A 26983-nucleotide genomic window follows, 5' to 3' on the forward strand; every position below is an offset into this window, starting at 1 on the left:
CTTGGAATTTGCCAAATTCTCTAGAATGAGTGTGAATGCTTTTAATAATAGGAACAAAACAGCACCCTGGGTGGGTCTTTACTCAAATGTGGAAACGTGGGACAATGACGGTTTGATTTCAGAAGCTGCTCAAGTCCACGTGTGTTTCTTAGGGACCATCCCACACTGGGAGAGTCACGTGACCTGGGCGGGGAGGGGAAGACAGGGTCCAAACTCCTGGACCTACCTCGAGGCTGAAGCTGTCAAGAGTGGGGCGGAGCTTCTCTCTGCAGACCAGACAGTCCTTCTGACAGCTGCTGGACACGCTGGAGAAGAGGCTGAGCAGCAGGAGGTCACAAAACAGGATTTTCATGGTGCAGGAGCTGGAAGCCAGACGCTAAAACACAAGTGAGGGTGGGCACCGTTAGCACAGCCCTTCTCTGGGGGCCGGTAGGAGCTGGAGACCCTCGTCCAGGGCACAGTGCCCTGGATTCCACTTCCCAATAGGGGTTGGATGGTCAAGGGCACAGGTGGCCCAGCCTGTTTGCCAGGGGTGATGTTCACGCACAGGCACATCTGGGTTCTGGGATGGGGATGGGGAAGCAGGCACACCTGTTACTCCTGCTATCCAACTGGCCTCCACGTGCATGAGGGCTTCCAGGGAGCTGCAGGCCCCACTTGCAAGGCCCACTTGTGGCCTTGAGACAGCCCCTCCCAGTCTCACTTTTCACAGCTCTTAATGGGAAACACTGGTACCTGCCTTGGCCCAGGGCTGTTGCAAAAATGAGATCCATAAGAAATGTTTTGCAGAGTATGAGATGTGTAACATAGGAGATTTATGAATGACTCATCCTCCCCTGCCTTGGCCAGGAATGCCCTGCAGCCCCAAATTCACTCTTCTGGGAAGCATCTGCTAGGTTTCTTGTCTGTTTCTCCTCCTTGATGGGAGCCAGCTCTCTGCACACAGAGCTGATATGTTCAGCTTGTTATTCTGTGCAAAGCACAGGGCCAGGCAGATGGAGTCATTTATTGAAAAACGACCAAAGAGACTATTCTAAGGTAATAGCACCAATGATTATGAGTTAGATCAGTCATTTATATTCTTTATGTAGGATTGCCTCAAGGAAATGCAGTTCTTCCTGTTTCCCTTTAGACTTATCCTGTGATCGAGTCTCCTGCATCGGAAAGCTATTTTCTTGGACCGCATCACTTTGGGTCCCTGTAGAATCAACTTTATTTGGAGGGTTAAATGGAAAGGGGAATGAGGGGACTTTCTGGAAATGTGAAATGTTCTTGATTGAGGTGTAGGTCACAGGGGTGTATACGTTTGCTAGAAATTCACTGAATTGTACATTTAGATTCTGTGTGTTTCCTTGTATATAAATTTTACCTTGAGTATTCAGCATAGAAAAACAAATAATGGCCTTTATTACTTTTTAATTAGACTACACTGAGACAATGTATAAGCCTCACTATTCAAATGCAGTCTGCAGACCAGCAGCATCTCCTGGGATCTTGTAAGCAAAACAGAATTTCGGTCCCTACCCCAGATCTACTGAATCTGGATCTGTCTTTTTAGTAAGATTCTCAGGTGATTTGTATACATGCTTAGAGTTTGAGAAGCAGAGGTAGAAAATAGGTGTGCGATGGCACTAGTCAGTGGGAGGAGGAGGGGGGGTGATCCGTGGCCACTGGCCATGCACGGAAACCATGCCAGCTCTTCCTGGGCATCATCCAAGCTTTTCATACCAAGAGTATGGCGACTGAATCAATGGTCAATGCTTGTTAAGTTATTGAGGTGACATCTGAGATGGGTTTTGAATAATGAGTGAGGTTGCCACTAGCTGTCTATTTTTCACGTGGCAGTGTATATATTCAATCCTAGTCTCCCAATTCATCCCTCTTTCCCCTTCTCCCCTGTGTCTGCCTGTCCACTCTCTACATCCACATCTCTGTTTCTGCCCTGCAGACAGGTTCATCTGTACCATTTTTTTAGATTCCACATATATGCGTTAATATAGGATATTTGTTTTTCTCTTTCTGACTTACTTCACTCTGTATGACAGACTCAAGGTCCATCCACATCTCTACAAATGACCCAATTTTTGTAATGGCTGAGTAATCTTCCATCATATACATGTACCACATCTCCTTTATCCATTCATCTGTTGATGGACATTCAGGTTGCTTCCATGTCCTGGCTATTTGAAACAGTGCTGCAATGAACATTGGGGTACATGTGTCTTTTCTCAGGGCATATGCCCAGTACTGGGATTGCTAGATAATGTGGTACCTGTGTATCGCACAGGGAGCTCAGGTCAGCGCTCTGAAGACCTAGAGGGGTGGGATGGGGGTGGGGTGGGAGGGAAGTTCAAGAGGGATGGAATATATGTATACCTATAGCTGATTCACTTCATTGTACAGCAGTGACTGACACAACATTGTAGAGCATTGTACTCCAGTTATCACAAAAAGAGTCTGCCAAGAGGACAGAGAAGACGCAGGGAATGACTTTCCAAAGCCATAGGGACTTCCACAGTGGTCCAGTGGTTAAGAGTCCACGCTGCCAATGGAGGGGGTACGGATTTGATACCTGGTCAGGGAACTAAGATCCCACCTGCCACACGGCTGAAAGATAAACAAACAAAAAGCAAAGACATAGAGGAAGGGAGAACACAGCATGGGTGGGAGGGGACGGTGAGCAGGCAGCCTTGCTGGGGCTGTCTTCCTAAGGGAAGCCCCTTCTGAAAGAGAGGCCCATTCCAGGTGAACCAGGGTCATGTTTGCCATCTACAGGGTTCACCCTCTACCCTGCCGGTTGGGAGGTCTGTGCTAATGAACTTGAACATGTATTCAAATGTTGTTGTTGCTTAGTTGCTAAGTTGTGTAACAGACTGTCTTTTCAAATGAATATGCCTCATATGCATCTTTCTCCTATATCTCAGGGGATAGTACCTTAGTTGAGATTTATTACTTTGGTTATTGTGATCACCCTCTAATTAGTCTACCCAATGATCCAGCCTCCCACCAAGCCATCTCCACGTCTGATGATTCCCTCATTCTTTAATTCTCTGATCCCCCATGGGACTCAGCCCAACTCCCACCCAGCTCTCTGGCTTCAGCTCCTGTCATTCAACCTTGAATCTCCTCCAGTCCTCGTGAGTCACACATAATTTCCAAATCTATCAGGTCCCTTCATGCCTCTGTGTCTTGGTCCCTGCTCTTCCTTCTGCCCAGAATACCCATCTCTAGCTCACACTTCACACGGAGTTGTCCCCTGGGGGAAGCCCTCCCTGGTCTGAGTTAGATGAGTCTCCTCTGTGTGGCATTGTGAGGTTACATCAAGGAGAGAAGAAGTGAGCCCTGGAGACCTGTCCGTCAAACAGGCACAACAGACCTACGAGATGGGGTTGCTAGGATTCCTGTTTTCTTTTAAAAAAACTTTAATTTTATAATTGATTAACAATGTTGTGATAGTTTCAGGTGTACAGCACAGTGATTCACTTATATGTATTCTGGATTCTTTTCCCCATGTAGGTTATTACAGAATATTGAGTAGAGTCCCTTGTGCTATATAGTATAGTGTGTATATGTTAATCCCAGCCCCCTGGTTTATCCTCCCGCCCCCGCCACAGCCTTTCCCCTTTGGTAACCATAAGTTTGTTTTCTGTGTCTGTGAGTCTGTTTTGTAAATAAATTCATTTTGTATCCTTTATTAGATTCCACATATTAGTGATATCATATAATTTGTCTTTCTCACTTAGTATGATAATCTATGTTGCTGCAAATGGCACTATTTCATTCTTTATGATTGAGTAATATTCCATTATATATATATGTATCGCTGCTTGTTTATCCATTCATTTTTCCACGGACATTCAGGTTGCTTCCATGTCTTGGTCATTGTAAATAGTGCTGTATGAACATTGGGGTGCATGTATATTTTTGAATTATGCTTTTTTTCTGGATACATGCCCAGGAGTGGGATTGCAGGAGCATATGGTAGCTCTACTTTGTTTAGGTTTTTTTTAAATGGAGGGATTTGTCTTTTCTCATCTTCTCATCACTGCAGACTGCCTGGGTCTGCAAAATCCCACATCTGCAACTCAGCCCCTCAGGTTCTCATCTGTAAAACCGGGATAGTAAGAGTAACCATCTTATAGGATGATTAATGGGTTGATATCTTTAAATATCAACCTGGCACAGTTAAAACAGCACCCAGCACAGAACAAGTATAATAAAAGTTTGTCAAAGAAGGAGCCCAGGACATAGCCTTCACTCTGTAATACTATTATTGTCTGCCGTTTGGCACTTAGCACTCTACACTGTAAGCTTGGACTTACGTGTCTATTTCTCCCACTGGGCTGTGACTTCCTGAAGGGCAGAAATCATGTTCTATGGTTATCTGAATTTCAAGCACCCAGCACAGGGCCAGGTGCTTAGGAGGTGCTCAAGAAAGTCTGATAGATGACAGTGGAGTGTCTCAGGAGTGCCTATTCTTCACAAATAAGAGTTGGGGAGTGTTTAGGAGGCTCCCCCACTTCCCTGGGAGCCTGGGATGCTCAGGCATAGAAGCCACTTCAGGACCTGCCTGACAAATCACTGTGCTGAGTCACTCAGTCATGTCCTACTCTTTGTGACCCCATGGACTATAGCCTGCCAGGCTCCTCTGTCCATGGGGATTCTCCAGGCAAGAATACTGGAGTGGGTTGCCATGCCTTCCTCCAGGGAATCTTCCCAACCCAGGGATCAAACCCAGGTCTCCTGCAGTGCAGGAGGATTCTTTACCGTCTGAGCCACCAGGGAAGCCCATGGCCTGACAAGTTTCTGGTAGTTAATTGTTCCACTCCAGGTGGGAGGGCTAGGAACAAGTTTTGCTCCAGAGCAAAGCCAGATGCCATCCAAAGCTGGAACCCCATGCATGTTCTGGAAAAAGACTAGTTGCCAGTGTCTGGGAGGCATGGTTGGGATGGTGCTATGTGCTAAGTCTGCAGTGGTGCAACCTGTTGGTAGACAAGCAATGAAGACTCATCACCACTTATAGGCTCTTTTGAAGAGAATATATCTTTTGAGTTCCAAACAGTCACCATATCAGCAAAGGTCTCAAACTGCTTGGTTACATCCTTTGTTTAATTTGGTAGTTGCCTTTAAGCTTCTCATTCTACTCAGTTTCATTCTGGGCGGAGAGACAGTTGAGTCTTTGTTCAGCATGCTATGTTCTCTATGGCCACATGGTGGCAGTGTCCCTACGTCACAGAAGGAAGGGAAAAGCCGGAAGAAAAAGGACCTTTGCCTTTCCTTCCTAATACAAAATTGCAATCCGTAATGTTTGCATAGGCTGAGCTGATAAGTTGTGACAGATGTTAATGAAATGCTCTCCTGCTGAGGTTTTTCATGAACTTCATTAAATGTGGCAACTTGCGCATTCAGCAAATGTCTGGCGGATTGACTGTTACTCCTTATCTCAAATTCTGGGTAAATGGGTTTTTAGGATGAGGTAAGGAAAGATGAGCCCCTGGGACATTGAGCATGTGTTCCATTCCATACCTTTCTTGCATGGGAAACTGTTTGGCCCTTGGGGAAACCTTATCAAATCTACTTGGGGTTAGCCCAGTCCTCACTCTGATCCTTGGTACACCAACCTTTCATGTGTCACCTCTGAACTCCCTACTCAACCCTCCAAGTCCTATCCCTTGCTATTATTTATTTTAAATTTTAATTTATTTTTCAGAAATAAGAAAACCGTTTTTTAAAATTCAGCTAGTTCTCTTATTCTACTCCCCCAGGCTAATCAAGGTATGTGATTAATAATATTATCTTAAAATTGCATCCTGGGTGTTTCACTTAAGTGTTTCACTTAAGTTTAATGAAAAACACTTGGTAGCAATTGAGTGCTGGGGAGGCGTGATTGGTTATTATCCTTGTTTATGAGTTAGCATTAGTTTAAAGAGTAGCTGATGCTGGAGGCTAAAGTTTTTATTTCTTTTTTGTAACAATGTTCCATCCAGGACTTCCCTGGTGGGCCAGTGGTTAAAGGCTCCATGCTCCCAAGGCAGGGGATGTAGGTTTGAGCCCTGGTCAGGGAAGTAAGGTCCCATAGGCTGTATGGTGTGGCAAAACAAAGTTCCGTCCATACTGAAACAGAAAGATTGATGAATGTCAGTGGGCATTTAGCAGTAAAAGAAGCCGAAAGCCAGAGATTGCTACCCATTACTTTTAACAAGTGACGCCACTGTTTAATGAAAAATCTTTACTCAGTGCTATTCATTCTGCTCTGCAATTCAAAGAATCCTAAAAATTGGAGTTACCACACAGTCCAAACTTACAGGTGGTTTCTGGTATTTAAATGAGATTAAAATAAATAAAAGCTCAAAATATATGTAATTATTCTCATAAAGGGTCTTGTTTCCCTGGTGGCTCAGATGGTAAAAAATCTGCCTGCAATGCTGGAGACCCAGGTTTGAGCCTTGGGTTGATCCCCTTGGGAAGATCCCCTGGAGAAGAGAATGGCTACCACTCCAGTATCCTTGCCTGGAGAATTCTATGAACAGAGGAGCCTGGTGGGCTACAGCCCATGGAATTGCAAAAAGTCAGACACAACTGAGCGACTAGTATATATTCTCATAAAGGGGACAGCACTTTGTTGCTTTGGGTAATCCTCACAACCCTTGTACAACTGTGTTCTAGGTTAACACTTTTTTGAGAAATTGTAACAACATCTGTGTGCTTTCTTTGTAGCTGTGTGTCAGTTAATGCCAAGAGCAATGTAGACGAGTAATTGATTAATTTCTGAGTTACGTTTATATTTGATCTTTGCATTTTGTAATTGTGTGACTTTGGGCATGTTTCACCTTTGAGAGCCTCAGTCTTCTCACCTGCCAAATGGGGGGAACAACCGATTTGTTGTGATTGTTGTTTTTAACTGTGCAATAGAGACTGTCAGTAAATAAGATTTCCCTGAATGTGTCTAAATTTTACATGGTTTGTCTTCACTTTGTGAACCAAACTCAGCTAACACTTCCTTATGGGGATGGTATGCATCTGAACATCTTGTATTTAGTAAAGAAATGTTTAATTACCTTTTATTTCAGCCACAGCACTCTTTATAAAGATAAAATACCACTGTGTTTAGCTTTAATCTATTTAATCTATTTGTTTGTAATCATGCTTCCAAGGGCAATATAATTAGTTGCTTATCTGTTTGGAGGATTACGTATGAAGCTTTAGCGGAAGCTAAAAGCTAATTGAGTTTTGTCTTATGACCTATGAGAAAGCCTGTAATTTTAGTGCTTTTAGTGGAGAAGGCAAGAGGGACTAGGTTTTCTGCTAGAGGCATATCTCCCTCCATCCTTCTCATCAGCCACATGTATGAATGTTCTTGCTGGTAACAAAAGTTTTATATTCTTACACAGTCCTGTAAAGCATTAGTTGCTCAGTCGTGTCTGTCTCTTTGCCACCCTGTGGACTTTATAGCCCACCAGGCTTCTCTGTCCATGGGATTTCCCAGGCAAGAATACTGGAGTGGGTTGCCATTCCCTTTTCCAGGGGATCTTCCTGACCTAGGGATGACCTAGGGATCAAACCTGGGTCTCCTGCATTGCAGGCATATTCTTTACCATCTGAGCCACCAGGGAAGCCCAATACAATCCTATAATCTAGGGTTAATATTATCCCCTCTTTGAGAGGAACATATGTTTATAGAGGTTAACAACTTACTTAAGATAATCCAGCTTATAAAAAAGCCAGGACTTAAACTCAGGTATTTTGACTCTACAACATGTTCTGGGAAACCATAAACTCCACATGCTGGTCCTGCTTTGGGAAGGTTGACAAATTCTGGTGGCATTTATTGGGATGGTCTCCGTTTGTATTTAACAGTAATCATATTATTATTATTATATTTAGCACGCTCCTCTGTGCCAGGCACTGTCTTGATGGCTTTGTAAGCATCCATCCTATGGGGTAAATGTTATTGCCCCCATTTTACAATTGAGAAGACTGAGGCTTGAAGAGGCGAAATAACTTGAAGTGGCAGAACTGAGACCCCAACACATCTGATTTCCAAGCTCATCCTCTCATCAGACGTTTCACTGATCTTGGCAAGGGGGCTTCCCTGGTGGTCCAGTGGTTAGGACACTGATTCCATTACAAGGGCATGGCTTTGATCTCTGGTTGGGCGATTAAGATCTCACATGCTACACAAGTTGCGTGACCAAAATAAGAAAAGAAACAGGATTTTGGTGGTTTTCTGTCTTTTCCTGCAGGTAAATTCGTTGCAAGGAGCTCCATTTGTCCTGAACTCTGGGTGTCCCTCTCTCATGATACACCTTTTTTTGTTTTTGTTTTTCTAACTGGAGAATAATTGCTTTAAATGTTACATTGGTTTCTGCGGCACACTCTAATCAGTCGTAATTATTTATATCTCCTCTCTCTCTTGAGTGTGTCTTCTGTTCTCCCCCACCCCATCCCACCCCTCTATGTCGTCACCGAGCACCAGGCTGGGCTCCCTGTGCTATTCAGCAGCTTCCTACTAATTATCTATTTTACACATGGTAGTGTAAATATGTCATTGCCACTGACACCCTCTTTATTGCTGCCTGTCCCCAGTTCCTGAAGGGGTTTTTCATTGCCCACCAGCACGAGGGTTTGTCGTCTCATTTCTTTAACCCATAGCAACCCCGACTCCTACATTGAGCTTTTGCTTATTCACCAGTTATGACTGAATCCCTTTTATTTCTTTTCTTCCTCTAATAGACTTACATCCAAAAAGGTTCCTCCTCTGCTTCTAAATTCCCACCTGGAAAGAGAGTGGGAGGTGGGTGTAGAGAAGGTGGAGGGCTAAGCATGTCCCCACCCCACACAGACCGGGTGTGCTGGAGCTCATGGGCAATGAATGAACAAGAGCCCTGTGCCTTGGGAGGAAGAGGCCTGGGTTCCAGCTCCAGCTCTGCACTCACCTTTGGGATCTTGAGCTTTGAGTGCTTAGTCATGTCTGACTCTTTGTGACCCCGTGGACTGTAGCCCACCAAACTCCTCTTATGGGATCTTGAGCAAGGCCCTTTCTTTCTCTGGGGCTCTGTTTACCCTTCTCCAAAAAGAGGCAGTTGGATTAGATGGTCAATATTAATATTTTTGATTTTATAAGTGGCCAGATATTTGTTACAACAGCCCACCTGGGGCTCAGAGCAGAGATGGACCCATTTTCTTTTTTCTTTTTAAATGTTGCTTGTTTATTTTTGGCTGTGCTGGGTCTTCATTGCTTTGAGGGCTTTTTTCTAGTTGCGGCCAGCAGGGGCCACCGCCTAGTTGCGATTGCGAGTTTCATGTTGCAGTGGCTTCTGTTGAGAAGCTCGGGCTCTAGGGCTTGCAGGCTTCAGTAGCTGCGGCTCCCAGGCTCCAGAGCACAGGCTCAGCAGTTGTGGCACACTGGCTTAGCTGTTCTTCAACATGTGGGAACTTCCCTGATAAGGGATCAAACCTGTGTCTCCTGCATTGGCAAGTAGATTTGTTACCACTGAGCCACCAGGGAAGCCCCTCTTTTCTTTTTTTAAAGTTTTTTATTTTTTAAATTTAATTTTATTTATATTATTTTAAAATATTTTGGCTGCCCCCTGACCAGGGATTGAACCCAGGTCCCAGAAGTGAAAATGCCGAGTCCTAATCACTGGACCACCAGGGAATTCCTAAGAGGCGCATTTACTGTCAGTGGTGTCGCAAAGGTGGAAAGGTGTCATCACTCTTGTCTTGGATCTTCCTGATTCTGGCCTGTGGTTCCCTATATAAAAAATAAATGTTTTTTTCCCCCATCGCTTTTACAATAAAATCACTTAATCTTCCTTTCAAAAACATTAGAAAATACAGATCAGCAAAAGAACAATGGATACAGATCAGTGTGCATGTGTGCCCACTTGTGTCTCTTTGCGACCCCATGGTCTGCAGCCCACCAGGCTCCTCTGTCTATGGGATTTTCCAGGCAAGAATACTGGAGTGGGTTGCCATTTCCTCCTCCAAGTTTTCTTCCCCACCCAGGAATCTAACCCCTGTCTCCTGCATCTCCTGAATTGCAGGTAGAGGTGGACTCTTTACCACTGAGCTACAGGGGAAGCCTAGTACCCTTTTTTTCCTCCCAGTATTTATTTGGCTGTACCAGGTCTTATTTGCAGCATGCAGACTTTTAGTTGTGGCATACATTCAGGATATATTTCCCTGACCAGGGGTGGAACCCAGGCCCCCTGCATTGGGAGGGGGAGCCTGGAGTCTCAGCTACTACACCACCAGGGAAGTCCCAAGACCAATAATCTTCAAATGTCTTTAACTTTATACCTCAAGCAATCAAACCGTTTTGAGCAAATCTTCCCAATTTATTTGTTACCTACATTATAATACCCACTAAAGTGCAAATTAAGAAAGATAAGATAGCCACATAAAAAAATTCAATGTGTTTTCCAAAGCCTGCTGGACTGTTGGGCACACACACCCCTTTCAGAGACCACCAGCCTGGACCCATTAATAGTGAGCGACATTGGCCAGGAGCTGAGGACAAGCTGCCTGGTCTGTTTTCCCAGGCACTCAGCACTGCGGGCTTGCATCAGGAATCCAGGCACGTTTCTCGGCTGAATGAATGAAACGATGAATGGGGACTGGGTGGAGGGGTGGAGAGTGAGCTACGGGGAGGCTGGCTCCAAGCCTGGGTGGCTAGGCAGAGCCCTGGGTGTGTGTGGGTGATCCGCTGACATTTTCACCAAGACCCAGACTCCTTGGGGGCCAGCTCCACACATCACTCACCCAGTCAGTCCCATCAGAGCTGGTGATGCTGTGTATCTGCAACACTGAGGCATCATCCAGTATTTGAAAAATCTCGGGATCATAGAAAATCAACACCCAACGTGATCATAGACTATCTAGGAAGATGCCCAGAAAACCGGCTTGCCCCCCGAATAGGCATGCCATAAATCTCACAGCTAGTTTGTGTTTAGAAGGAAAGTGGCATGTTGGTGACTAGGAGGACCTAAAGGCATTCAAATAGAAGTGTGATGAGCTCCCAGCCATTCAAGCCATGAAAGCTGTTGTTACTCCTGTTCTCTAGCCAGATTCTTATCAGGTAGATTTCCTTCATGGGAGCTGGAGCTTGTGGGGTGTGTGTGGGTCTCGCTGAGTATGGATAAAAGTATAGAAAACTCATCCCAGATCTCCCATCCCTACTGTGTGTGTGTGTGCACATTAGCATGAAATAGACATATAGATAAGTTTAGCTCACTGTCTGGCATACAGTAGGTTTCAATACATGTACATTCCTTTGCCCTCTTTTTGTGCCTTTGTCCTGGCGGCCACCTCCACATCCCTCTCCCCTTGGGTCATCCAGATTCTATCTCCTTCCCTGACCGGCTTGAAATCCTGGACTCTCTGAGAAAGCGCTCCTTCCTCCAAATTCCTACAGCGCTTGCTGTCTGGACTACGAAATTTAGGACTTAATTACACCCAGCCTTGCATCGTCCTCAAATTCTTTCACTGTGTGTTGCTTCATCCCCACCCCCTTAGTTTGTGAGCACCCCAGGTTCGTAGAGAGCCGTGCACTGGAGCCAGCAAGGCTGGCTCGGTCCTCTCTCGGCCACATCCTGAAACAGATTATTTAACCTCTCAGCTTCAGTTTCTTCGTCTGAGCCATGGAGATAATGACACCATCTCTCATTGCTGTTGCCGAGGATAATGGGTGTGAAAGCGTTAAGATGTAAATCGCTGTGTGAATGTAAAGGCTGTTATTACCACCTCTGATGGATCGACCTCTGCTTGGTGGAGCATAATAAATACTTGATTGATTGAATACAGAATAGCTTCGCGACAGCTCCTGTCTTGGGCTCCAGAAACACTGCTTTGCACCTGATCCTGCAATTACTCCCTTTTTTTGATAATGCTAAATCTGCATCCTCTAAATCCCCTGTACCCTCAGCCTTCAGCTGATAAAGCCAGGGAGGACGGAACTGCACCCAAGGACCCTGCAGCTGCATCAGAGCGCCCTCAACAGGCAGCACATGGAACCGTGGAAGCTGTTCCTTCTACCAAGGTGATGGCTGGGGGGACAGTCTTTCCAAGGACCCTCCCCCACAGAAGACTCAGCTAGTCCAAAGGAACGCGAATGCTTTTTGTGAAAGGTATTGCAGCATCATCGGTGGAAGGGTGCAGACCTTTTTCCCTGCCACACTTGAGAAAGAGGAGCGTGCCTGCAGCAGCCACCCACAGGCAGGCAGAGAGCAGCAATTTCCTTGGGAGGTTTTGAGGAGAAGCCAGGCAGTCACCCGTTTCCCACCCCCCGCCCCCCAGCCCCAAACCTTCTATGTTGAAAACTCCAGTTTCGGCTTGCTGGCAAATGCCATGCAAAGCTCATCTTTTGTTAGTCTGCCGAACAATGTTATTGGTTATAATTGGGGCAATTATGGGCTGCTCGAGGAAGCGAAACACAGATGTTGAAACCCAGGATCAGGGTATTCAAGTCCAAAGCTGCTTGCTTTAAATAGTCCATTTCCCGAATCATCCTGACTTACTTGAAATTCCCCCAGAACTTGGCCATGTTCAGAATGAGATGCGGGAGGATAAAGATGGGTAGCGGTGGGAGGGGAAAGCCAGACCCACAGGGAGAGAGACGCACAAAGACAGAGGAAAAGGAGGCTGAGCGAGAGCCAGAGTTTGGATGAGTTCTGAACGTCATTTTCGCAGGACCCCAGCAGAAACCTTTAGGTGGCAGAGATGGGTAGGAGGAGGAAAGATGCAAAAAAGAGAACAGACTTCCGAAAGAATGAGGGACTGGAGACCAAGGTCAACCCTTCGGAAATACACAGCGGAATTCACACACAGCGACCGTGATCGGCTGGGTACTGGTCAAGCCCAGGGCAGGCTCCGACTCTTCCCCACATCACCACTAGCGATTTGTATTCGGTGCCGAGGGGAGCAGGGTTCCCTCGGGATGAAAAAGCCAAATCGCAATCGAGTTCAGTGATATGTTGAAAAGCAGCCTGCACTCACTGTGAAAGGAAGTCATCACAGAGAGAAACCCCTCCTAAAGTGTGCCTGGAGGGGTAGGTCGGGAGTGGGGGACGCTTTCGAAGGGTTGCCTTGCAAGGCAAGCCCCCGCCCCACCCCGCCAGTGCCTGCCGCTCCCCTAACCTCACTTCTACAACCACCTCTTCGCCGCAGACAAGTGACAAAGTGAGGACCACACCTGGAGAATGGAAACTTTTCCAATCCTTTCCAAGTTCAGCTCTTCTTCTGCATCTCTCTTCAGAATAAAAGCCTTAGCCCTCCCCTCCACCTCTACCCTCCGCCCTCACCCCCATGAGAGCACGGAAAAGATGAATGAATAATCTAAAGGGAGGCCAGCAGCATCTACACTGGACAAAGGAGAGGGGCTGGGGAGACAGCCTTGCCGCCCGCCCGCCAGTCCGCCACTTCCCCAGGCTCCCAGCAGCGTGTCTTGGGGCGGAGGGCTTCGCGCGCAGTCGCCTACCTGCGAGCTGTCAGTAACCGGGCTCCTCCGGGTGTGAGGCTCCGCTGTGTCAGCCACACCGGCATATATATCCTCCCCCAACACGCACAGCCCTCCCCTTCCCTGCCCACCTCGATGACACATACACACGGCTGACCCCCTTAATCAAGCGAGCAGCAGAACCTACAGTCCCTCCTGGCTGTTCCCCGCCCGCCTTGGCTCTGTGCTCAGACCTGTGACATCTCAGGCTCCCCATCAGGCCACCCCCCAACTGCTTTACCTGGACGCTGCTCAGCCAGGATCCCACAGCTGCTTCTGCTCTGCTTCCAGAGGCGCTGGGAGGACTGACGGGGAGCTCTGGCAAGTCAGGAAGAAAAAAAAAAAAAAAAGCCTCCTGGTGACAGTGACGAGGCAGACCCCAGTCCTGGAGTCTCCTTGAGCAACCTTTTCTCCTGAAGAATGAAGAAGCTGGAGTGGGCAGAAGTCGGGGGAGCTCCCACTGACAAAGACAAGCCCAGAGCTGAGTTCAGATGAGTCCCCTCCTGCTGTCACTGCCCCGCAGGCAGCCACAACTAGGCCGCTGGAGGGAATGGCCACACTTGCTTTGAGGGGGGGCCCAAGGGTGCCTTCCAGGTGCTCACAGTGGAAGGTGCTGAGATACGAGACTCAGCACTTCATGCCTGAGATTCTGATTAGAGCGAGTTCTCTCTGTGAACCTCAGGTTTCCTCCTATGAAGGGGGAAAGTCAAATACCTCCCAGGATGGCTGTGCGGGTAGAAAAACACGATAATCTTTGTATTTGGAATCTAAGACACCTTTAATAAAGGCAAGTTCTGCACACTCTTCATCTCTTCCCATGGAATCAGACCAACTGAATCTGAAACTCCCTCTGCCAACAGCTTACTCTCACAACAGAGTGCTTTTAAACCTGCTGCTACACATAAGGGTGTTGCCACCCGAGCACCTGCCCTGCAGCATGCAGCTTCTTTCCCTTCTCTGTGTGAAAAGAGCTCGTGGTCAGCCCATGAGGGCTCCTCGGGCAAGAAGGAGGTCATGGTGTAATTCACCTGCTGCCAGGAAAGAAGATTGTGAAGGACAGGGGAGCCTGGTCTGCTATAGTCCATGGGGTTGCAAGGAATTACAGACTGAATGACAATAGCAGCCTAGGCAGGGAATGTTTCAATTCTGCAGGCCGGTGTGCAGCCCTCCTTTCCCAGCTGCAGGTGAATTACACCATGACTTCCTCCTCGGCTGTCCCAAGAAGATCCACAAATAATCCAGAATCCCAGGGTTCGAGCCTAGTGCTGCAAGGATCTTCAGCACTCTCTCATGTAGTGAGTCTGGGTCTTGCATCGACCTGAGACTGGATGCAGAAGCATTAAAGAAAGCATCTGCTCTGACTGCTAATGGGTACAGGGTTTCTTCTGGGGGCGATGGAACCGTTCTGGAATTAGATAGGGCTGATGTTGCACAACCTGGTGTATATACTAAAACCTCCACTGAATTGTGTGCCTTAAAACAGTGAACTTTATGTTATATGAATCATATTTCAATTTTTTTAAAAAACAGCCAGTAAGAGAGCAAGCAAGCAACATCTGCCCCAGGTTACGAGCAACAAGTTCTAAGAATAAAGCATCCATTCATCTGTATAGAAAGGCCCAGGAGACTGGCATATGCAGTTTTCCACTTAGGTTTCTATTGCCCAAATCTTACACTTTGTTATGATAGGGCAAAGCCACCACTATGAGCTCTGAGAGATCAGCATGGTATGTGATCAGTTTTGCATCCTGATGTATGTTGGGGCCTGGAGCTTGATTTTACACATGCTGTGGCAGATGTTGCTGGTGGCCTACCCAATACCCATTTCCCTGTTCTTCCTTACTACACAGTACCCCTGGTTTTATTCTAGGTCCAAAGTGCTCAGCTAAAAGCCTAGCTTTCCCAGCCTTCCTTGTGGCCAAGGGTAGCCAATGAGAATCAATCTGCCAGTCATTGGGTGGAGCTTCCAGGGAAAACTCTTTTAAGGGGAACAATTCACCTAGAAGAGGCCCCTTCTTTACCCTACTGCCTGCCTTCCTGGAACACAAATGTGATGAATGGAGCTTCAGCAGGTATCTTGGATCATGAGATGGCTTTGAGGATGAAAGCCATGAACTAAAGATGCTGCTGCTGCTGCTAAGTCGCTTCAGTCGTGTCTGACTCTGTGTGACCCCATGGACGGCAGCCCACCAGGCTCCGCTGTCCCTGGGATTCTTCAGGCAAGAACACTGGAGTGGGTTGCCATTTCCTTCTCCAGTGCATGAAAATGAAAAGTGAAAGTGAAGTCGCTCAGTTGTGTCAGACTCTTAGCGACCCCATGGACTGCAGCCTATCAGGCTCCTCCATCCATGGGATTTGCCAGGCAAGAGTACTGGAGTGGGGTGCCATTGCCTTCTCCGGAACTAAAGATGATGGAGCATCAAAATGGAAGGATTCTGGGTCAGGTATGACTCTGGGCTGCCATACCAATCCTGGATTTCCAATTTCTAACTTTTTCTAAGGGAAAAAACTCAAGATATTTTCTTCAAATGTTAGGATTCGGTTTGCTCTTTGTTCCTAACAAGCCACACCAAAGTCAGAGAATTTGTTAAACAACAAATCACTTATTTGGTTCTTGATCCTGCAGAATGGTTACTTAGGCTGGGAGGAGCAGGGCAGTCTTGGTCTCAGGCGCCCTCATGACTCTGCAGTTGGCTATAGATTGGCTGGTTGCTGGCTAGGGGCACCTTTGTTCTCTACCAAGTGTCTTATCCTTCCTGTGTCTCTCTCATCCCCTGAGCAGACTGGTCTGGCATGGTCTGGGGTGCAAGTTCAAGTAAGTATATCCCAGCCAGGCAAGCACCAAGCAGAAGCATGTAGAATTCCTGGGGGATTACCTAAGCCTGATGCTGGCACTCCATTTGCTTTGGCTGCATTTATTGGCTGTGTGTGCGTGCTCAGTCACATCTAACTCTTTGTGACCCCATGGACAGTAGCCTGCCAGGCTCTTCTGTCCATGAACTTTTGCAGAATACTAGAGTGGGTTGCCATCTCCTCCTACAGGGAATCTTCCCGACCCGGGGATTGAATTCGCATCTCTTTTGTCTCCTGCACTAGCAGATGGATTCTTTACTGCTGGGCCACCTAGGACTGCCATAAGGCCAGTCCAGAGCCAGGTTGGGTGGACACCCCCAAGGTCAGAGGACAAAGGGGTGGCTATACAGAGGCCGTTCACTGGAACCATTGCTAATGGTTTCAGCCACTTTCTTGGGTTTTCTGTTACCTGAAGTTGAAAAACATCTTCCATGGTCCATCTTACTTTTGAGCATCTTCCTATTCCCTGGGTGTTGGGTGGCCAAACACTCTTCTTCCCTTGAAGTGGAGAGAAAGAAAAAGCAAGAGTGAAAATTCACTTAACTTTTCTGCATTTTTCTTTGCTTCTTTACCAAATGGAAGAATTAAACTGAATGAACTGGAAGTTCCCCTTGGGTTGAATGAAGCTGCGTTTTGTGGGGGGGGCTGTTTCCTGTACCACCTGGAGGGGAGGGCAGGAATGAGCCCAGAGGAATTTGTGGTCACAGTTGTGTCTGTGGATGTTAGGGGAGTGTGGGAGTGTGTGTGTGTGTGAACCTTGCCTCTGGGAAGAGCAGGAGCCAAGTAGCAGGGATGCAAACTTTGTGGGTGCAACTTGGGTGCTCAGGGTCACTTACAGGGTTTCTCCTCTGCACTTGATGGCTGAATCATGGGACCTTGAGGCCCATGGGCTTCCCTTGGAGGTGGGACTTGGTCTTGGAGCATCAAGCTGCCCTCTGCTCTTCTGAATGACAGCACCCACTTACTCAAATCATTGGAGCAGAAAGGTCATCTCTGGCTGTACCAGCTCCCCATCCTCTTGCAATCAAGGGGCCCAAGCCAGGTGGCTACAAGCTTTAGAGCCATTCAGTTCATTTTTTTTTTAAATTTTAATTTCATATTGGAGTATGTGCTAAATTGCTTTAGTTGTGTTCAACTCTTCATGACCCCGTGGACTGTAGCCCACCAGGCTCCTCTGTCTATAGGAATTTTTTTCCAGGCAAGAATACTGCAATCAGTTGCCATTTCCTCCTCCAGGGGATCTTCCTGCCCCGGGGATTGAACCCTACTCTCCTGCCTTGGCGGGTGGATCCTTTACTACAGCACCTTCTGGGAAGCCCACGTTGGAGTATAGTTGATTAAGAATGTTGTGTTAGTTTCTGGTGTACAGCAGTGATTCACGTATGCTGCTGCTGCTAAGTCGCTTCAGTTGTGTCCAACTCTGTGTGACCCCATAGACGGCAGCCCACCAGGCTCCTCTGTCCATGGAATTCTCCAGGCAAGAATTCTGAAGTGGGTTGCCGTTTCCTTCTCCATACATATACATATATCTAATCTTTTTTTCTTTTTGATGGTTGAGTATGGTTTATTAAGTTGTGTGTTAGTATAGATGCTGGGGCTTGCCCATGGTGCTCTTAATGTACAAGGCCCTGACGTTCTGCCAATTTTTCTTGAGCAATGACACCAGGGAGTTGACAGCTAAGTGGATATTGTACACAAACTCATCATCTGTTATCTTCATGTGGCCAACAGCCACTGCCAGACATAGCACCTTCTTCATCTGGAACTTGATCGTGGACTTCATCAACTTTGGCCACCAAGTTCTCATTGTGGGTCAGCAAGGAAGGGAACTTGCCAGCCTTGTTCAGGCCTGGGCCCAGGATTCGTCGGACCTGCTTGATCAGAGACTCTGAAGCTAAAAAGGCATCGTATTTCTTGGCCAGCTTCTTGATCAGCTTCTTCTTGTTGAGTTTCTTCAGTGCCTCGATGTCCATGTGGGGGATATCCACAGCCTTGGCCTCATCACGATGCTGCTGGTTCCCCGGGACACACACAGAGAACTTGGGGCAGGGAGTGGACTTAAGCCTGACGGGGCCCAGGAAGTGTTTGTCCTTTGAGGGTCCGAGTTCTTCAGGCTGGTCTGAAGCTCCACCGTCTCCAAGAACTTCCGGCGCTTGTGCTGGTTCCCGTGCAGGACTTCCTGCACCACCTCGTAGAGGGTGTCGGGGGAGACTTTGCTGCTCATGGTTCCCCACGCCGCAATAACTGGAAAAGAGCTCTATTCTTCATTCGGTTCTAACAGATAAGCCTGGAGGCAGATTTAGAAGCTCTTAAAACAATCACTGGCAAATCTCAGTCGTGGGAGCTGCAGGAGGAAGCAGGCAGGCAGGACTGGGCTCCCACCATGACCTCCTCGACCTTCCACCCACCCAGGACTTGTCTCTCTCAAAGGAAAAAGCCTCTCATCTCCAGGGATTTGGCTGCTGGAAATTTAGTGATTAATTACGGCACCTACTGCCGATTGGTCTCCTTAGTAACCACGCTAGCAGGGTCCCAGACGGAGAAGCTGTTTCCTATTTTCAAAGAGGGCAAACCCTCTCCACACTGTCAAACACCTTCAATCAAAACACAAATGGATTTTGAAAATCAAGAGACTCTCCTGTCTCTCTCCAGCCTCTTTTCCCCAGCAGTGGGATTTGAGGGTTTTCCAGGGAAGGCTGAGTGGTAGTGACTGTTTTAAATGAAGAGTTAGGGGACTTCCCTGGTGGTTCAGTGGCTATGGGGCTATGCTTCCAAAATGCAGGGGAGCCAGGGTTCCATCCCTGGTTGGGGAACTAGATCCCACCTGCCATAAAGAAGATCAGAGATCCTGCAACTAAGACCTGGCACAATAAATAAAAATAAGAGTTAGGCAAATCCAGTTTCAAGGCAAAGTAGCCTGTTGTGGTGGTCTTACAATCCGGAACATCTGGCCAAGTGCTGGGACTGGAGAGCCAAAAGGAGGTGAACTCAGGTGTCCCGCCCTCGAGAAGCTAGCCTTGGGGACAGGACACACTCTGGTGGCTTAGAAATGAGAGAATGAAGAAGTACATAATCTGGTGCTAACTGCAGATCTGCCCAGAAGTGAGAGAGCCGTTCGGGTGAGCAGGGAGAGATGGGATATATTTTCTTACTTTTTGAACGAAATGTTAAGATACTGAAGGTCAATAGCAGGTTCTGAATGGGTAGAAAGGAGCAGCTGGGCTTCATTCTGGGCCAGTGTCAGGATTATGGGATATATAGGTCGACTTGAGCAGCTAAGACAAAGCACCACAGCCCGAGAGGCTGAACAACAGACATTCGTTTTCTTACTGCTCCGGAGGCTGGCTGGCTGGGCTTTAGGGGATCCTCCAGAGGCCTCTCTCCTTCTGTCTTCTCCTCCCTGTGTCTTCACGTGGTCTGGTCTCTCTGTGTTCTGTATCTTCATCCCTTCTTAGAAGGACACCTGTCATACGGGATCGCGGCCCACCCTGATCGTTTTATTTAACCTTAGTCACCTCCTCCAGTAGACTCCATCTTCAGTCACATTCTGAGGTCCTGCAGATGAGCACTTCAACAGACAAATTTGGTGTGTGGGGGAGGGCATGTGTATTAATAACAAGGGGAAGTGATACTGTGCCCATCAGATAAGGGGGATGAAACCCCAGAGAGGGAACTAAGGGTCACTGTGGGCCACTGGGTGACTGCTGTGCACAGTGGGTTCCATCCTCCCCTGGGGTTACCCAGGCCCTGGTGAGCCCAGACACCAAGCTGCCAGCGCATCGGACAGTCTGCTCTGCTGTATCTTGATGTGCCTGGTGCCTGCACAGTTCTCAGGGCCATGTCTTAGAGTCCCATCCCCACGAGGAGGTGTATCCTGGAACTTGGGATGTGGCGATCTTGCCATGCTCAGGAGGAAGAAGGCCTCCAGGCACTTCACAGGCTCCAGATCATGGGTTAGCATATGAATACTGGGGGCGGGGGGCTCTCATATGCTTATGTTCCATCACTTTCTATAAACAAATGCTACAAAACCCCTCTGGAGCTGCTGCTCAGACTCAGTCGCATCCGACTCTCTGCAACCTCATGGACTGTAGCCCATCAGGCTCCTCTGCCTGTGGGATTTCCCAGGCAAGAGTACTGGAGTGGGTTGCCATTTCCTTCTCCAGGTCTGGAGCTGGTCCCTCTGTTAAATTCGGCACAAGTTGTTTACTTATTTATTAATAAATAATAAAGATGGCTTTATTATAATTTAATATAATAATGTATTGTTTATTATAATAATAAATAAGAAGATGGCTGTGCTGCATTTTGTTGCAGGCATGTGAACTCTTAGTTGTGACATGTGGGATCTAATTTCCCAGCCAGGGTTTGAACCCTGGCCCCCTGCTTTGGGAGTTCAGAATCTCAGCCACTGGACTACCAAGGAAGTCCCAAACTAGGCACAAGGTGCGAAGGTGGGGAGGCCCTTAGGCCTCAGCCCGCCTGCCACATTTTCACTGCCTTCAGGAATTCTCACTCATGTCACCTCGATACCCACAGGGACATTAATGCACCCCACCCACACTGCCAGCGTCACAACCTCATCATCACAGCTGCTCAGCTCTATAACTGAGTGTTTCCCTCCTCTCTCTTTCCCTATCCTCTGTATTCGGAGAGTTATCAAGTGTCATCATTTCATCTTTATTGCCATTTGTCAGGGCTCCCAGCACCCCCACCCCTTCAATCTATCCTGTATGCAGCCCCTTGCCCAATATTTTAAATTAATTTTAAAAATTAATTTCTTTAATTGAAGTGCAGTTGATTTACCATGTTGTGTTAATTTCTGCTGTACAGCAACATGATTCAGTTATACATATTTATACATATGCATTATTTTTTTAACCATTCTTTTCCATTATGATTTATCACAGGATATCAAATATAGTTCCCTAGGCTATACACTAGGACCTTGTCTGTTATCCATTCGACGTATAAAAGCTTACGTCTGCTCACTTCAACCCCCAACTCCATCCCTCCCCGAGCTCCCTCCTCCGTGGCAACCACCCGTCTGTCCGTGATTCTGGTTCTGTGCCCAACGTTTCATTCACTGTTATACAGTAGGTCCTTAATTATCCATTTAAAATAACAAGTGTGTTACTTAGTGTGTGCATGTCCATCCCAAACTCCCTAATTATCCCTTTACCCCGTCCTACCCCCTACCCCGGTGTGCCCAATAATGCCATTTTCATTTTGCTTCATTATCTTACTCCAAAATCCTTTAAATCCAAAATTTAAAGGCAGTGGATAACGGTTGGAAGCAGTGGGGGCCCTGCAAGGCCCATTGAATTTGAACTCCAAAGATCGGAGTTTGAGTCCCAGCTTTGCCCCTACCCTGCCATGTGACTCTGGCTGAATCTCTCCTGTTTCCAGGACCTTGTCCTCTTATTCTTTAAAATAGGTCTAGTAATACCTAACATGGTATAACATTTATTCAGTCAATGTAATGGAAGGGGCTTTGAAAATGCTAAGGTATCACACAAATACTTGTTGTTTTAGCCGTGTCCAACTCTTTTGCAACCCTATGGACTGTAGCCCACCAGGCTCCTCTCTCCATGGATTTCCCAGGCAAGAGTACTGGAATGGGTTGCCATTACCTGCTCCAGGGGATCTTCCTGACCCTGGGATCGAACCTGTGTCTCCTGCATTGTCAGGCAGATTCTTAACCACTGAGCCACAAGTGAAAGTGAAAGAGGCTCAGTCGTGTCTGACTCTTTGCGACCCCATGGACTATAACCTGCCAGGCTGTTCTGTCCATGGAATCCTCCAGACCAGAAAACTGGAGTGGGTAACCTTTCCCTTCTCCAGGGGATCTTCCTGACTGAGGGATTGAACCCAGGTCTCCCACATTACAGGCAGGTTCTTTACTGTCTGAGTTACCTGGGGAGCCACCACATAAATACTATGACATATAATTGCTTCTCAAGCTCATCTTAAGTACAACCACGTCTTACAACTAATTAAAGTGTTAGTCACTCAGTCATGTCCGACTCTTTGCAACCCCATTGACTGTAGCCTGCCAGGCTCCTCCATCCATGGGATTTTCCAGGCAGGAATACTGGAGTGGGTTGCCAGTTCCTTCTCTAGGGGATCTTCCAGACCCAGGGATCGAACCCAGGTCTCCTGCATTGCAGGCAGATGCTTTACCATTTGAACTACCAGGGAAGCCTTACAACTAATTAAAAGTTGCCCTTTCCCTTTCCTGAGCTTCCAGAACCTTTTCCAGGACAATTGCTTGTATTCAGATTTGCAGTTTGCATTGCCTGGTGCGCCCCCTGCTGTTCCCTGCCAGTTTCACATCTTGCCTGTCTAGAAGGATTGCAAACCACTTGCCTGCTCAGCTGCTGAAATCAGACTCTCTTTGGCCCCATAGACTGTAGTCCGCCAGGTTCCTCTGTCCATGGGATTTTCTAGACAAAAATATTGGCTCAGGTTGTGATTTCCTATTCCAGGGGATCTTCCCCTGGCCCAGGGATTGAACCCGAGTCTCTTGCATCTCTTGCATTGTCAGGCATTCTTTACCTCTAGCACCATCTGGGAGGGCTTCCCAGATAGCTCAGTTGGTAAAGAATCAGCCCGCAGTGCAGGAGACCCTGGTTTGATTCCTGCGGAGAAGGTAATGGCACCCCACTCCAGTACTCTTGCCTGGAAAATCCCATGGATGGAGAAGCCTGGTGGGCTGTAGTCCATGGGGTCGCTAGGAGTCGGACATGACTGAGCGACTTCACTTTCACTTTTCACGTTCATGCATTGGAGAAGGAAATGGAAACCCACTCCAGTATTCTTGCCTGGAGAATCCCAGGGACAAAGGAGCCTAGTGGGCTGCCGTCTATGGGGTCGCACAGAGTCGGACACGACTGAAGCGACTTAGCAGCAGCATAGTCCATGGGGTTGCAAAGAGTCAGACATGACTGAGCGACTTTCACTCACTTCACCACCTGGGAAGCACATAAACCACCTGAGGGATGCATTTATATTCTCTCCTGTTCCTCTTCAACTGAGCACAGTGCCAAGCATCCTGAAGTCAACGAATCTCACGTATATTGATTGAACATCAGATATTTCATCACACAAGGCACATATTAATAGGCAAGAAGATTCAATGAGCTATAATAAAAATCCCTGCACTCAAAGAGCTCACAGTCTGGCTTGGAGGACGAGTTGTAAGAGTGGAAAAGGGTGTGTAAAACTGTTCCAAAAGATACGTTTCTGTGTGAGGGTGATGAATCCCCTCCCACTTGGGTGGTGGGAAAGGCTTGGCTGAAAGGGAAGCTTTTGATCTGAGTCTTGGAGGATGGGTGAGATCCAGATAGATGTATATGCCAAAAGGTGGATTGTAGTGCACAGGCCAGGTGACCTGGAGTGGAGGAGGCTTGGCAGAAGAGGGCGATCGGACGGAAAGCTGGACCAGCCAGCTGGGTGAGACAGTGGAAGGCCTGGAATGGTAGCCTCGATGATTTGTGCTCTGTCTTGGTGATTGAAAGACTTGGAGACTTTTTGCTCAGGAGTGATAGACTCAGGGCAGTCTTTGGAGTGTTAAGGGAGGGTTAACACTAATTACTTACTTTTTAAATAACTTTGTTTATGCTTGGCTGTGCTGAGTCTTCATCACCGCATGGGATTTTCTCTAGATTCCAAATGGGGGCTACTGTGGTTGTGGTGTGTGGGCTTCTCATTGCAGTGGCTTCTCTCGTTGTGGAGTCTGGGCTCTAGGGTGTGCGGGCTCAGCGGCCCTGTGGCATGTCGGATATTCCTGGATCAGGGATTGAATCTCTGTCTCCTGCATTGGCAGGTGGATTCTTTACCACTGAGCCACCAGGAAAGCCCCTAAATACTTACTGATCAGAGAGAGCAGGAGAGTGTGTGGGTTCTCCTCTTGAGGCTCTTCCTCCAAGGATGACTCCAACCTCAAAATCCTGTCAGAAATAGCCATACAAACAGTCAAGCAACTGCACGGAAAGTTTTCTGTTTTTTCAGCAAATCGTGTCGCATGAAAATCTCCTAATCTCATGACACCTCCTGTTTCTAGATTAACTCACATCTCTCTTTCACCAGTGCAGTCAGGGGCCTGAAACAGCCACAGCCAGTCTGAGCCTGCCCCTCCGCATGGGAGGAGGGCCCATTCATCCTCCCTCTCCCCAAACAAAGTTCACAGAATGCCATTTCACGAAATGATGCTGTTTGTCACACAAGATGACTATCTTCCCAAAGCTATTTCATGGTTTTGGGAGAGGAGAATACAAAACAGATTTTATATGTGTGTGTGTATATATACACACACATATAAATATGTGAGTGTATATATATGTGTGTGTGTGTGTGTATATATGGCTTCCCAGGTGGAGCAGTGGTAAAGAATATAAAATATTTTTCTATTATGAATGAAAACAATTTTCTTTCTCAAAAATATATATATATATTTGTATATGTGTATGGTGCATGCTCAGTCGCTCAGTTATGTCTGACTTTTTTGTGATCCCATGGACAGAGGAGCCTGGTGGACTACAGTCCAGTGGGGTCACAAAAAAAGTCAGACACGACTGAGCAAATGAGCTCTCACCATGAACATACATAAGTACATATATTTTTTTTAAAAAAGAAACTCATTTTCATTCTTTGCAAAAATGAAATAATGGATCTCTGAGTCCATGTTTTCACCATCAATTAAAAGACATTACCTAAGAACTTTGTCCTGCTGGTCTCCCTCCCTCCTATGGATCTCCCCACCCTGGGGTCTGTGGACCACACTCGTCATGCACACAGCTGGTACCTCCAGCTCTGTCTGCCATCATTACAATCAAAGAGCTTTCCCCAAGCAACAGGAGCTGGTGCCGTCAGAATCACTTGCAAAATGTATCTTGTTGAATAACAGGAGCACAGCGCCTAAAAAAAAAAAAACCAAAGTCGCATCATCAGTTGAAGATAATGGCATTGTTCCTCCAAGGGAAAGGTAGGCGATGAGCCTCTTGTGTCATATATTACAAAACCGAGTGCAGACCTCCAGGAGGGGAAATTTCCAGACACTGAGCTGGCTTGCCAAAACTTGGTTCTGCTGCTTTGCCTTCCGATGGGGAAAGAGTTCCCCAGGCCTGGCCCGGGGGGGCCCCGGCTTTGGTCCTAATGACAGATAAGACTAAATGAGTTTGGGGCTTCCTCCTGAGCTGGCACATGTGTATTACGGGCTGCCACTCGGCCTCCATGGGGCTGCATCCAGGACCTGAATGTTTTATTGAACCATTAATAGTGAATTTTCTGCTTGGATTCCCTGCTGCTTGGAGACAAAAGGCACCAGAGGGCTCTGAGTCAGGGTTCAGGATTGGGGAGGGGAAGATGTTCTCATTTTCATTGTCTAGCTTTGCACGTGTGCTTCGCCTAAACACAGACCATCCCCTCCCCGCCAACACAGCTGTCCATACTCTGGTTCATTCATTCAATAAGCACGGGGGCTACCGACCTCCTCTGTGCCCATCACCATGCTCAGAGCTGGGTACCAGGCAAGAATGAGACAAGATCCTGTCTGTCGCACAGGGTAACCGTTGAAGCTTGAAAAACGCGTTTAGAATTAGCACAAAGCAGAAAATGCTCCAAATATGAAAGATTCCAGAGGGTTTTAAGTGAACGAGTTAGTAGATTGTGAAGAGAGAAGTCAAAGGAAGGCCAGATGATTAAGTATGACTGGATGAAATGGCATGAATACAGGCACTTCCTTGGGTGTCCAGGGGTAGGACTTCACCTCCCAATGCAGGGGGTGCAGGTTCCATCTGTGATTGTGGAGCTGAGATCCCACGTGCCTCCAGGCCAAAAACCATAACATCAAACAGAAACAATATTGTAACAAATTCAATGAAGTCTTCCTTTTGAAAAAATTATCTGGACACAGGTTAGGGGGAAACAAGAAAGATATCGACATGAAGATTTTCCCCCCTGCTTTCAGAAGTTTATTTCATGTTGTTACAGTAATATTTATAGAATAAAATAGGGAGAAAAAGCTTGAATTTGGATGAGAAAAACCTTCAAGATATAGCCAGTCTTTGCAGGCAATACAGAATTTTCTCATACTGAAATGTTTGCTAAATGAATGAATGTTTTACCACACAGTTATTCCAATAATTTCCAGGGGTGGAAAGACCACTTATGGAACAGAAAACAGTGTCTTCCCCCCCCAAAATGAAAAGAGTTTTTTTCTTCTTACTATGTAAGCAATATGTGTTCATTGTAGCAAATAATTTTTAAACTATACAAAAAAAAGCATAAAAATGTATCTGGAGACCCGTGTAGAAATAGTCAACTTCTCTTTAACAAAGAAGCAAAGACAGTCTTTCTTTTTTTAATTTATTTTTTATAAAGTATTTTGCTCCCATTAAACAGGTTTTTTTTTTTTTTTGTAAAGTATGAATATTTATTTCAGGCTTTAGATCCTAATCAATTTCAAAAAACAAAATCTGATTCCTCTCTTCCGTGTGAGGATGATTTCCCGGAGGCTGAACGGTTCTGGGCCCTTAGGAACATGTCTCATCAGGTTCAGAACAAAGTCCCTGACGCCCACTGTACCCCAGCCTTAAGAAACGAACGCACCACCGTGGGGCTGAACAAATGCGC

General features: G+C 46.9%; 1 protein-coding gene and 1 pseudogene across 3 annotated transcripts in view; both read right to left on the bottom strand.

The window, feature by feature from the left end:
- Nucleotides 1-16842, bottom strand: part of PNOC (prepronociceptin) — a 32362-nt gene extending 15520 nt beyond the window's left edge. The window contains exons 1-3 of one of the 3 annotated variants that reach the window (XM_070794417.1): nucleotides 16758-16842; nucleotides 13737-13813; nucleotides 227-376 (exon numbers count right to left, since the gene is read on the bottom strand). In XM_070794417.1, coding sequence (XP_070650518.1) covers nucleotides 227-376; nucleotides 13737-13813; nucleotides 16758-16803 — 273 coding nt within the window. In that variant the 5' untranslated portion in view covers nucleotides 16804-16842. Of the gene's footprint in view, nucleotides 1-226; nucleotides 377-13477; nucleotides 13658-13736; nucleotides 13814-16757 lie in introns of those variants that run through there. The other 2 variants (XM_019965648.2, XM_019965647.2) reach the window with 2 other exon arrangements.
- A 1068-nt stretch (nucleotides 16843-17910) lies between these two features.
- Nucleotides 17911-18572, bottom strand: LOC109562618 (large ribosomal subunit protein uL1 pseudogene; annotated as a pseudogene).
- Between the last annotated feature and the right edge of the window lie 8411 nt (nucleotides 18573-26983).

The sequence above is a fragment of the Bos indicus genome, chromosome 8 (genome assembly GCF_029378745.1).
Source record: "Bos indicus isolate NIAB-ARS_2022 breed Sahiwal x Tharparkar chromosome 8, NIAB-ARS_B.indTharparkar_mat_pri_1.0, whole genome shotgun sequence".
In the NCBI taxonomy this organism is placed as follows: Eukaryota; Metazoa; Chordata; class Mammalia; order Artiodactyla; family Bovidae; genus Bos; species Bos indicus.